The sequence below is a fragment of the Pholcus phalangioides genome, unplaced genomic scaffold, assembly GCF_987345545.1.
Source record: "Pholcus phalangioides strain wild (caught in Gottingen) unplaced genomic scaffold, Ppha-v1.0 ptg000007l_1, whole genome shotgun sequence".
NCBI lineage: Eukaryota > Metazoa > Arthropoda > Arachnida > Araneae > Pholcidae > Pholcus > Pholcus phalangioides.
Window position 1 is genome coordinate 1,305,252 of NW_028301600.1, and position 14,543 is coordinate 1,319,794.

A 14,543-nucleotide genomic window follows, 5' to 3' on the forward strand; every position below is an offset into this window, starting at 1 on the left:
ATGTAGGGATACTCTAACCAAAACAAAGATTTCATTGTATAAAAGTATCAAATTTATTTGTAGCAGTGGCAAAATCATATTGCCCTCAAAAATGCAATTACAAAAACTATAAACAATATATATAGAAATGTCTTCTCCACTTGTCAATACAAGATTCATCGAAAGACTGGTTATTTGTGGAGATGAAGATTACAAGGAAGAAAATTCATCACTGCCCCCACAGGGACTCGAACTCTGGTCTCTCGCTTGCCGGACGAGTGCTCTACCATCTAAGCTATGGAAGCAGATAGAATATTTCAACCTTGGAACCTTGGAGCGTATATATATATGTTGAAAGGCACCGTACATGGACAGCGTCAACAATCAACTAATAGCTCGTGAATGACATAGGCCAACCAGATGGCCACATGCATATAGAAGAAATGTTATAGAAAGAACTAACGACACAATGATCAGTGGTAGAAAACTCATCCCACCCCCCAAAATATGTTCAACAAGATCCTCAGAACTAATGAGAACTAAATCCAAAATAGCAGTACCCCTAGTGTCTTCGGATACATGCTGATACAAAAAATTATCACGCACCAATACAGATCTAACTCAACATGAAAATGCCTGGTAGTTTTTTTTTCAAATTGAATTATACATTGCGCCCAAATGGCCTAAGTAGGCCCAAGACAACCATTATTACATATTTTTACACATATTTTTTACACACATTCACTATAAAATTGCTTGGTCCTAAATTCTGGGTTTAAATTATATACACAGTGAAATTCACTACAACGATATTTGATGAACGATAAATCTCGCTACAACAATATTTTTTCCAAAATTTTTTGGAATTACCTATAGTCTAATCTGGAATGTTTAACTCCTCTCTATATAACTATGCCCTTTACTAATATAAATCCCCCCCTAAAATGGTACTTTTTAGAAGATTGTGAGATTTTTCTATAATGATAGTTTTTATATTCCACTCAAAATCATATTCAATACATTTTTAAATTCCTTACCAGGTTTTATTCATTTTGAAGATAATTGATACCACCGGTATTTTGCACTATCTACCCTCCGAAAGTGTTGATGAAGTTGCCATGAAGCTATTTTCTGTGTAATACACAAAAGTATTGTGAATGAAACTACTTTACAGGGAATAAAACAGCTTACTAAATTTTATTCATCAGCTTATAAATTACAATTTTTTGCTCCTTATAAACACATTTTTTATGGTGGTACTAACAATGCCAACAACACCATAAATTTGGAAGCACCTGATGATAATGCTAACTCTCGATATAACCATAATCTGTAAACAGTATTTTTCTTGGTCTGCAGAGTATTGTTGTATCATTTCACTATAATAGCATATACAATAAATGACAGTTATGATATTCATAAAATAGTTATTTATACCATAATTGCATAGAGTTATGAAAGTTAGACATAGTTATGTGATACTGTTTGATTTATAAAATTAATCTTTTATGGTTTTATTGTATATTTGAATATGCATGACAAATACATCATCAAAAAAAAAAACCATTTCGTACCAATTTCTTTTTCTCTTTTTTTTTTTTTATGAATCTCTTAGTGCCATTTCAATGCAAAATATGGCTGTATAGGTACATTAATTTTTTATCTGGAAATTGATTTCTTGTTAGTGTCATTTTTTGAGAGCTGCTGAAATTTACTTAATATTAAGTACTACGAGATAAATTCCCCTACAGTTAGTAGTTAGTAGTAAATTATGTAAATTTTACATAATTTATACAATTACAAATACAATGCCACAATGCCCAACGAGGTGGCTGAAAAGAAAATACCCATAAAAAATATGGATGTCATATATTTCAAAAAATACAGCAACCCAATTAAAAACACAATCACAAAAATTATAAACAATATATACACATGATGAAATACACTGGTGTAAGAAATTAAGAGAATTTGCAGACTTGGTCGATTATCTGTAGAACTACTGTACCGATTTTAATGAAATTTGATATGTACATACATTGATACAATACAAAACAAATAACCATTCAATAATTGTAACACACACGCATGATCGTGTGTAACACTCGTTGGAGTCGGATGGTATGAAACAGCGGTTGCAGAATAAACAAAAAAATGGGTTAATAGGGGGTATGGTCCCCCTCTTACAGATATACAGGTCTCGCAGCGTGATTTCATACTTGAAATAAGGCAGTTTATAATTTCTTGTGGCAATTGGTCCCACTTGTTCAACAACGCTATTTTCATTCCCTGGATGGTTCCCGGAGGGGGGTTGCGAGTTGCAATTGCCCTCCTCAGAGCGTCCCAGACATGCTGTATAGGGTTAAGGTCTGGAGATCTGGCTGGCCAATCCATCCCACGAATATCCTCACTCTCTAGAAAATCGTCGAGCCGAAGAGCTCTATGTGGCTTTGCGTTATCGTCCATTAAAATGAACTCAGGGCCAACTGCACCCCTGAAAAGGCGAACATAGGGCTCCAAGACCTCATCCCTATACCTCACTTCAGTCACAGTGCCTCTTTCAAAGACATGGAGAGGTGTGCGGCCATCCAACATGATGCCTGCCCAGACCTTAAACCTCCTCCGCCATAATGGTCGATTTCGCAGACATTGGAGGGTAGGTAGCGGGTCCCTGTTTCTCTCCATATGAACGTACGGCGAGAATCGGTGCTTAGGCTGAACCGGAACTCATCAGTGAAGAGAACGGTCGCCCATTGATCCATACCCCAATCTCTATGCTCTCTGCACCATGATAAACGGATTCCCCTGTCCGCAGAAGTGAGCGGGACGCAAACAGCAGGTATTCTTGCAAATCACCCTCTCTCATGAAGTCTTTTGGAAACAGTCACCCTTGATACACGGGTTCCTGTGGCTGCATACAAGTCACGAGAGAGCTGAGAAGCTGTAGCACTCCTGTTACGCCTCGCTATAATTGAAAAATGGCTATCTTCTCTGGCCATTGTGGCTCTTGGATGACCTTGCCCAGGCTTTCTCTCGATGGATCCGGTATCCTGGAACTGTTTCCATAAGTTACACACGACGCTGGGCGTTAAATTGAACTCTCTACAAATCTGGACTTGAGATTGGCCTGCTTCTAGCCTCCCCACAATTCGCCACCTCATTCCATCATCTAAACGTTGGTGGTTACTAATTTTTACTGTTACAATTTGAAATTAACCGATTGCTGCAAAATAACACCAAGAAATTCGCAGAGGTGTGCTAGCGAACGAAATGCGTCTTAACGCGCGCTTATAAAGCCTGTTTCTCTACTGGCTCCACCTACACACACGTGTACGCTTACGTATTTGACTTACAAGATTTGCGTTTTTGTCTAGAAGCAGTGGTTTTACATTCAGTTCAGTTCTTTTCATGAAATTCGATAAAATATGCAAATTCTCTTAATTTATTTCACCAGTGTATTATACAATGCCCATAAAGAATATTATGGTTGTCTTATATTCTAAGTATGGATAGGAGAAAAAGATGCCCATAAAAAATGTGTATGTTGTATATTTAAAAAATATAGCAACCCAATTAAAAATGTAATTACAAACAATATAAAAGTATATACATGATGAAATGTTATACAATGCCCATAAAGAATACTTATGGTAGTCTTATTCTAAGTATGGATAGCTTCAGGATTTACCCCAACATGTTTATCGTATTTCTTTTTAAACGTGTCAATTGTGTTACAATTTACTACCTCCGGGGGTAAGCTATTCCATTTATTAACAACCCTATTAGAGAAAAATTCCCTGCGACACCATAACCTTGCATTGTCCCTTACCAATTGATACTGGTGTTCCCTTGTAAAAGCAGTCGATTGGTGGTGTACAAAAAGTTCATGGTCTATCTTATCGATCTCTTTTGAAAATTTTGAACACTTCGATCATATCTCCTCGACACCTGCGTTCATCCAATGTAAACATATTCAAAAGTGAAGTCCCTCTTCATAACTCAAGCCCCGTGTGCAATTAAGGACACGTGTAGCTCTTCTCTGCATCCCTTTAACCAAGTCTATTTCCCTCTGTAGGTATGGTAGGTAGGTAAACCTTACAGCATACTCCAGTCCTGGACGAACTAAGCCTAGAAAAAGCAGAAAAATGACTTTAGGAGAATGCGAAAATACCTTTTTGAAAATGAGGTAAAATCAATTAATTTAATTTACTGAAATTAATTGATAAATAAGTACAATAAACCCACAGAAAATACTGGAAATGACTCAAAAAAATTAAATTTTTTTGAAAAAAAATATCACATGCAAAAAAAATTTGAACTTCCTGAAATAGTTCAGGTTAACAATCAGTTCGAGATTCAGAGTGAAGAGCCCCTTGCAGAGAAAGAAATTAAAGGACAAAACAGCTGATTTCCAGGGATCAACGTGATTGGCTCTTGTTTACCTTTTACTAATAGATGAGAAAGATTTACTTGCGAGTTACATTATTAATACAGATTGAAGGATTTGCTTTTAGTATTTCTCCTTTTACTTCAATGCTTGTGCTTCTACTTTGACCCTTTCGCTTGCGAGAATTTCCTTCTTTTTATTAATATGGCCCACATTGACACTCTCATTGAAAATTTTAGGGAAGTCAAAAAGAATGAAATGTTATTGTTTTGGGAAAATAAACAGCGTAGGGGGAAGTTTTATCAGGCCAGTATCCAGAAATTTCATTCGGGGGGGGGGGGCAAAGACCAAAGTGATAGAACAATAGATTTGACCATCTTTTTCTCTTTTTTCGGTCATTTTCTCACATTTGCATTTGGAATGTTCGGGGGGGGGGGGAGACCAAAGTGATAGAACAATAGATTTGACCATTTTTTTCTCTTTTTTCGGTCATTTTCTCACATTTGCATTTGGGGGGGGGGGGACCAGACCCCCTCGCTACGGCCTTGAGTTTTATATAAATGCTTTTCAAAACCTTGAAAGAACTAAAGCATATTGCTGTACAGCATGTTTAGTATAATTTCATGACTCGGACATATTTAGTATAATTTCATGACTCCGGCATGTTTAGTATAATTTCATGACTCAGACATGTTTAGTATAATTTCATGACTCAGACATGTTTAGTATAATTTCAGAACAAAACTATTTACTGAAAGTCAGGTAGCGAAGGGTGTGAACTGCATACAGAAAACTCTTGTTGACTGCTGCTGGAGAAAATGCAAATTCATTTATTTACATTATTTTTTTTATTTTTTACTCGCTATTCGGGAATGAAAATAGTTAGTGTATGAAATGTACTGTATACAGTGTATCCTGCTTATAACATTCTCACTTAGAAAATTTTTCCACTTTGTATGACTTACTTTTGTTATCCCAACTCTAACTAATTCTCATAAGATTTAAGACATTTTCTCGCTTGAACGTTTTCCATGATCTTTTTTTGTAATAACGTTTTAAGTGGGATTCGCTGTATACTGTAATATTAAAGTAAATATATATGTATTTTAAGAGAGTAATGAAATAACTTTCATAAATAATGAATGATAAATTTCATATCAAAGTGATAATTTATTATTATAGATTAAATAATTCATTATTTTATTTATTTTTAAATTATTTTCTTTATTTACAAATAATTAATTTTTTTTTATTTCAATGACATACAAGATCATCACATAATTTTACACTTCGTGCCAACTGAATCTTTATTTACTGAAAACCTGTGTTTAATGGAATAAAGCACAGTCCCTTGCGATTCTGTTCAAGACAGGTTTTACTGTACTACGAGCATCACTATAATCCTCTTTCTCAGTAAGATATTTATAGCTAGTGTCTATTTTTAGCTTTTATTTATTTTTTAGTGTGCCATAGACGTTTGGCCCAACTACTACGCATTGAGCATGCCCCTCAAACCTGTTAAACATAGAATCAGTTTAATGATTATATGTGCTTAATATAATGTTCAGTTTGTGAGGTTTGAAGTATTATAATTTTTTTTTATATTTTACAGATGAGAATATGAGAAAATTTCATGCATTCCAAGGTAATTTAAAGAAAATATATGTAACTCCATTACCCAATAATCCTGTTTCATCTTCAGAGGGTATTTGTGATAATAATGGTACATCACCAAGGAAGCAAAAAGATTCAAAAAGGCCTGGACTTGATAGACCTCACGATTGGAATATTGCTGCAGAAAGAGAAGTTTTTACTGACCATTTACCCGAGGTTAGTGAGTGTATACAAAATTTTCAAAAATTAAGTTATTGTTGCATGCTTATCAATAAAGTTTTATTAGTTTAATAATACCCATAGTTTTTGAATTTCTTTAATTCAAATGCTTGTGGCAACTATGTACTCTAACGCTGAAGTGTAGTTGCACACACTTGATGGGAATTTGGGCACAAAGACCATTTGCAACACCACAGTATAGATTCAACTTTATTTGAGAATATACTGTATATAGTAGTGCCAGACTTGCCAGATTTTACTTTACTTTGTAGTGAATTCACAAATTTATCCATTTCCATTGGTACAGTAAGAACTCTAGAAAAAGTAAACTAGGCCTGGGAAAACAATTTAAATATACCCAAAATATGGGGAGAACAACCGCTATAGGGGTTTCTGAACTATATGAAGTTCCTTTTAAGTAGCATACAAAAAAAAAAAAAGAAGACAAAAAATAGCCTCTTATATAGCAGAGGTTGGCTCACTTGTCAGGATACAGAATTAAAATAATCAGCTACATGAAAAAAGAGGAAGAAAAACAAATGGTGTAACCAATCATGGGAGAGAATGTGATGATGCCGATGGAGACAAAATATTGTTGGGAGATAAATGGTGGGGGGGGGGGTAGTATTGTTCTGGATAATTTTCCACAAGACTTCGAGATTGCAAAACAAGAAGCGGTTCGACGGACAAACACAGATTTATTTACAGAACAGCAATTTACACGTATTTACAAGCTAATCAGAGAGCTAACAACTTTCTCACAAAGTTAAATCACGACTGACTCTTTTCATCCAGTCTCTCTCTATTCGAGTCTCTCTAAGCCTGTCTAGCCTGCCATCTTGTGAGCACCGCACTATTTATAACCCCGACAGAAACTTCGAGAAATAGAACATTCCACAAAATTCTATTTTACAGTTTCCTAGTTGGCGGCGCCACTGTACGGAGGGTCTTGAACCAATGTCTGGAGGGGCGGGAATTTCTGGAATGTTCTCACCAATAGCATCTTTCCCCGATGAACCAAAACCGGCATCAACCGATTTCGATATTTCTGAGAGCCATCGAACAAATCGCGCCATCTATCGCCTACAGATCGTAACATTGCCCCTCTCTTAGAATTGTTCATCCCGACAATTCAGTTCGGCGGGTTGTCACTGTGGTAAGAGGCCAGTCTGTCGAAGTGAACCACCTTGCACTTCGAGGATGGCGTTTCCTGCATCCGAGCTACGATGTTGTTCAGTCTCCTCACGACTCTGTAGGGTCCTTCCCATGACATCTGAAGTTTCGGGCACAGTCCTATCCAGCGCTTCGGGTTCCACAGCCAGACGAGGTCCCCTTCCTTTAAGTCATGCGACCTCACATCGTAGCAGTTTTTTATCTTTTCGTGGCCGATGTTGATCCGGTGCCTGGCGATTTGATGCATGTCCTAGAGATGCTCCTGGAGTCCCTGGACATGTTCTTCCAGTGGAAGAGCAGCAGCTATCGGTCGCCGAAACATCAGATCACCTGGCTTGCGAAGGTCCTGTCCCATCAGTGATGGCAAGGGTCGCAATTCTTTCACCACTCTTGCACATCGGTCCTGGATTTGTCCCAACAGAATCGTTCACGGACCTTCTGGAGAGTCTTAATCACGCCGAAATGTCCACTGGTCAGGCTTTCGTGCATTTCTTTCAGCACTTCTTTCACACGGCTCCTTGGCAGGACGAGTTGCCACCGGAACGTCTTTCCATCCTCCGACTCTCATCTGCGGTACAGCACGTCATCTCTCATCTCCAGAGAGTCCCATAGCGCCCAGTATTTCTTGGTCGTCGGATTGGAAAAGGCGAAGTCTTGCCATGTCGGTTTAATACCGGTGGATTCCTTCAACTCCATGATCGGTCGTATGTCGGGATCTTCTAGTTGGGCCTTTCGGGTTTTTTCATCGCTCCAAGGATCGTCACTTCAGACTTGAGATGCTATCTGTCTCACTAGAGGGTTCACCGGTCCGCACGCCTCTTCTGCCTTGGGGCAACGACGAAGGTTCTGTGTACCCGTTCCTCTCGTCAGGGCGTCAACATCTCCATGTGCTTTTTCTCTACGAAGCTGGATCGTCTTCTTCATGCCCTCTGACCCTCGTGAGAGAACAGTTCCGGTCCTGCCATTGGTCTTCTTTGCATCGGCGATGCACTCTTTTTCTGCCTTTGGAATGTCCATCTGGAATGTCCTTGGAGGTACATCGTCATGACTACATCCGAGCAGGGCGATATGTTCCTTAAGCGTGTGCAACTAGTCATTCCTCATGTCCAAGGAAAATCCGTGTTTCTTCAAGAAGTCTGCTCCGATGATGCACGGATCCCTTATGCCTGCCACGAACATGGTGTGTTGATACGTGACTGTGGCGAACTTCAGTGAGACTTTCAATTTTCCTCTCACAGTCATTTTCTTTCCCGTGACTGTCTGCAGCGTCATCAACGATAGTGGTACGTAGAGAAGTCGTTGCTGGAATTTCCGAGCCAGGTCCGTCCTGATGATGCTCAGTCGCAGCTACCGGTACGGAAGATGCACCATGCAGAGTGTAGAGTGTACCACATCTCACAGATGTACGGAGAAAATCACGGGGTCCACGTGAGAGGCGAGATAAATGGACTGCCATGTAGGATGGTCATCGACACTGGAGCCAACGCGAACACAGATTTTCCTTGGACTTGAAGAAAATCCGTGTTTCTTCAAGAAGTCTGCTCCGATGATGCACGGATCCCTTATGCCTGCCACGAACGCGGTGTGTTGATAGGTGACCATGGCGAACTTCAGTGAGACTTTCAATTTTCCTCTCACAGTCATTTTCTCTCCCGTGACTGTCTGCAGCATCATGAACGATGGTGGTACGTAGAGAAGTCGTTGCTGGAATTTCCGAGCCAGGTCCGTCCTGACGATGCTCACGTTGGCTCCGGTGTCGATGACCATCCTACATGGCAGTCCATTTATCCCACTTCTGACACAAAATTGTTCCAGATAATTTTCCACAAGAATTCGAGATTGCAAAACAAGAAGCGGTTTGATGGACAAACACAGATTTATTTACAGAACAGCAATTTACATGTATTTACAAGCTAATCAGAGAGCTAACAACTTTCTCACAAAGTTAAATCACGACTGACTCTTTTCATCCAGTCTCTCTCTATTCGAGTCTCTCTGGCCTGTCTAGCCTGCCATCTTGTGAGCGCCGCACTATTTATAACCCCGACAGAAACTTCGAGAAATAGAACATTCCACAAAATTCTATTTTACAGTTTCCTAGTCTGTGGCACCACTGTATGGAGGGGTTTAACCAATGTCTGGAGGGGCGGGAATTTCTGGAATGTTCTCACCAATAGCATCTTTCTCCGATGAACCGAAACCAGCATCAACCGATTTCGATATTTCTGAGAGCCATCGAACAAATCACGCCATCTATCGCCTACAGATCGTAACAGTATATTCAGAGTTATTGCTCATTTCAAGCAGTTTTTAAGTTCATATTTGGTTTGGCCTATGTATGATAAGTCACTGAGACAGACTATGTCACTCTCTGCTGTTCATAGGAACTATGAAAGATTGTATACCAAGCAGAGATGAAAATGAATTTCAGAAAGGCAACTCGCATACCTCTGTGGAAATCAAACCACCCCTTACAGTCCTGGTGAGTACTATATTATTAATGGTGGTAGTTTGGTTCCCCACAGAGGCATGGGAATTTTCTTTCTGAAATTCCCTAAGCTCAAGCCCAGTATGCCAACATGGGACTTAATCTGTGAGGTGAGAGACTTGATTATTTGAATATGTTTACATGGGATAAACTGAGATAGTATGGGGATATGATCAAAGTGTTAAAAAATTTTAACAGGATGGATAGGACAGACCATAAGTTATTTATACCCCATCAATCGACTTTGACAAGTGGCAAAGTATCATTTGGTAAAGAACAGCTCCAAGTTTTGGTGTTGCACGAAATTTCTCTCTAATAGGGTTGTGAATAAATGGAATAGCTTACCCTTGATTGTATTATTAAGGACATCTTTTTCAGCCACTTTGTTTGCATTTTTCCTGTTGTGTCCTTCGTATTTGCATGGTTTTTAAATACATTTTCTTTAATCTAACTTGGTTATAGAATTATCTTATAACCCATTCTGATAATATAGTTCCAACATCATTGCAATCTAGCTTTCCTGTTGCTTTTGTACATAAACCAACTCAGTTTATTACCACAAAAAATTATTTTCCATTATATCATGTGACAACTAGTTTGTAACATGGAAATTTGACCCTTTTTTGTCGTCATACTTTTATAAATGTACATAATGTTATTTATAAAAGATGCATAGCTAACAGCACGTACTGCAAATTTCTTACAAACTGTTGATCCTAGAAGCGCATTTCTGATTAAAAACAGCAAGCATCCTAATAACATATACACCTCAGATAAGTCATTCATATTGTAAGGGATTGTATAGTTAAAATTAAAAAAATTAACTTTTTATATGAACACCCTGTGCTCAAAAGCCTAATTAGATGGTTGTTGCCTTGTTTCTCCTGGGGCCAAAAAAAAAACCTTTTCAAGGGAAAAACAGGATAAAATGTATTTTACTTGCATTTATGCTGTTTTTTCTCAACTGTTCTCTATTTTAAAAAATTTAAATATCTCAGTGAATATTGAACTTAGATACGTGGAATTTTTTTATTCCACATCAAGAGAGAAAGGGCAACAACTTTCGAATTGGGTTTTTGAGCATAGGGTGTCTCCATATAAAAATTAATTTTTTTCATTTTAATAACTATTCAACCCCTTGTACCACTAATGAGTTATCTGAAATCTACACGTTATTTGGATACTTAACTGAAAGTATGCCTCTTGGGTTAATGGCTCATCAGTAACTTGCGGTGTGTGCTGTTAGCTTTACACTCTGTATAAAGAATATGATTTACACATGATTTGTTTTACTCTGTGGTTTTATTTATGAAATTTTCACATCTTCCAGGAAAGAAAAATTGTTACCATTTCATCAAATCTTTGGGGAACAAAATTCAAAATTTTGGGCTCTGTTCCATGGTTACCAGGAGTCTTAGGAGGGATTACCTACCGAACTAGTGTCCTTCATCTACAACCCCGCCAAATGACTGTTGTATTAAAAGAGCTTAATGGGCCTCAATGTGATGGAGTTAATATTTCTTCACAACATATGAGTTCCAGCATATTTCCTGAAGAGGAAGAAGGTAGGACAAAAATTCTGGAAATTTATAAAGGAACTGGTGTGGTGGGATTTCTTTTTTTTTATCAATTTCATTAAATATACAATAAATTATAAAAAATTCCTTAAAAATATTATGAAATAGCTTACCCCCCCCCCCAGAGGTAGTAAATTCTAACACAATTGACACGTTTAAAAAGATATAAGATAAACATGTTGGGGTAAATCGAGAAGCTAATTATATTTACAATAAAACAACCATAAGTATTCTTTATGGGCATTGTATAATATTTTATCATGTATATATGTTGTTTATAATTGCATTTTTAATTGGGTTGCTATATTTTTGAAATTTATGACATCCATATTGGTTATGGGCATCTTTTTCTCAGCCACCTCATTGGGCATTTTGCCTGTTTTGGTGTATTGCTATAAATATTGCCTAATAATACAAATGTAGTAGATTGCAATTCATGATTTTGCCAAAGCAAAGGTAGTATAGGTTTTTTTGAGAGTGGGGCTGTGTGTGGGCCATGTGGTTTATTAATTTTCTTTTGCTCACTTTGAGGGTTAAAAAACTTATTTTATCAATGTCATTCTTAAACAGTTTACAGCTCTTCATAATTTGCTGAGCATTGTTGAAGAGAGTTGATAGACTGGACTGTGGAAGACTCCGAAAAAGAATATAATACATTTTGTGAAGAAAGACAAGAGAATTATCTGTATTTGCTAGTACACTGTTTTGGGCAAAAACTTTTTTTGTTACCAAGTTATTTCTGTTGTTTTGCTTTGGCTTGAGTCAGTCAATCTTATAGGATACTGACTGAAATTGTGCTATGAAATTTTTTTTTTTTAAATTTAAAATGTTTTAAGAAATAATTTTTTTCATAAGACTATAATTATGTTGTCTTAGGGGGAGGGTATAAGACAACATATACAAATTAATAAAAACCTTCAATCAACCTTCAATTAGGGCCTTTGTTTGACTTAGGGGCTATATTCCCATAACCTGTGGGCCCACTTGTTAAAATACCATTAATTGTGGGAAATGACATACATGGCAAAATCCCATGAAAGACTGTCATTTTAGTTATTATTAATTCTTGGAATTTTGCTTTGATATATAAGTGTTTTGGATTACAATCACATATTCAAAATAAATTATGCTTGCAAACCAAGATAACAAACCAAACCACACACGTTTTTAATATTTCATGTTGAATTGTCCAGTGTTGACTACTGTTGACAATTTTCAATATTGAATTTTGCGTTTTTGTAAATTCTTATCAAATCAGTTGCATACTGAAGTATATGAACTTCACCTTTAAAATTTGAGAAAAATTGATTATATATTCTGAATTTTTTTCATGAAGATTTAGAATCTCATATGCCCGAAGACAGTGTTCCCATCGCTCCGATGACACCACAAAGAGTACCCATCCATATTCCAGGTGTGAGCGGTCACCAGAAAAACACAAATGCTTTAAAAAACCAGGCCTCTTGTTCAGGAAATGAAGATTTTCTTACTTTTGTGCCCTCAAAGGGTTTTTTAGAATGTTTTTTGAACAAAAAACTGCCATTTGAAAATAAAACATTTGTTTTGGATGAAGATTTTTTACCTGCTTCACAGACCATTTCTCTGCAAAATACAAGTCATAATCCTGATAATGTTCAATATAAAGAGGAATTCGGTTCAGTCCCCAACCAACCTTCAATCTCAAGTGGTATGAATAACTCACTCACAAAAGACGTTTCATCAAAAGCATCATGTGTGTATAAACCATACTTGTGCAAAGAGGAATCATCAACCATTTCCAATTCTGTTAATGAAGGTTATGCCACTGTGAATTTAGATGTTTTGTATAAAGCTCATCCTCCTTCAATTTTCTCATCTTCATCATCATCTTCATCAGCAGCAGCTTCACCCTGTGGTATAGGTAATGAAATTTCTGGCAATCACTCTGTTGTCCATTCTAAAACTGAATGTCTGAATCATTCTGAGCTCAGGAGTGAAATTAGCAGTTACCCAGTTGATTCCCATTGTAGCATTCCATACAAGCACTTGAGTGATGAATCCATATTATTTGATGGAATAGATGAGAATAAGGAAGAAAGAAACCAGCCAGTTTTAAGGCACAGAAACTTCTCATGTGATGAGATAGGTTTTCCCATTCAAAGAACAAGTACCGAATGCTCTAATCAGTGTCATCAGAAAATTTTTGAAAAAAAAAAGTTTAATGATGGTGAAGAAACTTGTACAGGGGTTATAGGTTTTTGTGACCAATCCTCAAGTATGCAATCGGTTTCACATAAGTTTAGCAAGTATGATCGTTTTAGTTTCAAAAAGTGTCTTATTCTTGACTTGAAAGGTAAGGAACAGAGAGTAACTTTAAAAGCGAGTAGTAATTTGGAAATGGGTGCACAGTGTAGCAGTTTTGATGATGAAAAAATAATGCAAGATCATTTTTCACCAAATTTTTTCACAGACTTTCAAGGCAGTTCAAATTCTATTTGTTATTGTGATGTTTCTTTACCCTCAAATGAGAGGTTTCAAAATGACTGTGATAATTATGAACCTCGGCACAGCAGACCATATATATCAGAGTCACTGCATGTCACTGATAGAAGGGTTGATCTTCAAGAAATTATCAAAGAGCATACATCTGTTAGACCACCTAATGTTGAACAGATGTTGTGTTCTGAAAGAATTTTACTTGGAAGTAGAAGCATACCATCTTCACCAGAAATCAGAAGACGTCCTTTCCAAAAACAAAGTGTATTGTACAGTCCACAGTTTTTTCGAAAAATGTGGAAATTAAAACAGGGTGAAGGATCTGATGATGAAATGGTATTGAGTTCTGAAGAATCCAAAGAAAATGATTTCAAAGATTTAGAGAGCTTTCAGAAGGCCTACATAAAAAAAAAGGTTAGCTTCTTTCTATTTTTTGTATTTAAAACCTATGTGTAAAAACTATCACAGTCATGTAATAACTGATTTTTGCCAAGAAGACTGATTATTATTATTTTTTGCACAATGAATTTTTTTTTCTGGTAAAAGGAAAATTATTTTTAAACAAGAAAAACAATGAATAAATAATATAGTTCAACCTCACCTTTTTAAACTTCTGGTGACCTGATACATT

At 36.9% G+C, this 14,543-nt stretch overlaps 1 protein-coding gene across 1 annotated transcript in view; it reads left to right on the forward strand.

Moving 5' to 3' along the window:
• LOC149084781 (tubby-related protein 4-like) overlaps window positions 1-14,543 on the forward strand; it is a 178,329-nt gene that overhangs the window by 141,401 nt on the left and 22,385 nt on the right. The window contains exons 9-11 of the mRNA XM_089232524.1: window positions 5,979-6,196; window positions 11,191-11,425; window positions 12,774-14,326. Of these exons, the coding sequence (XP_089088650.1) occupies window positions 5,979-6,196; window positions 11,191-11,425; window positions 12,774-14,326 (2,006 nt within the window). The remainder of the gene's footprint in view (window positions 1-5,978; window positions 6,197-11,190; window positions 11,426-12,773; window positions 14,327-14,543) is intronic.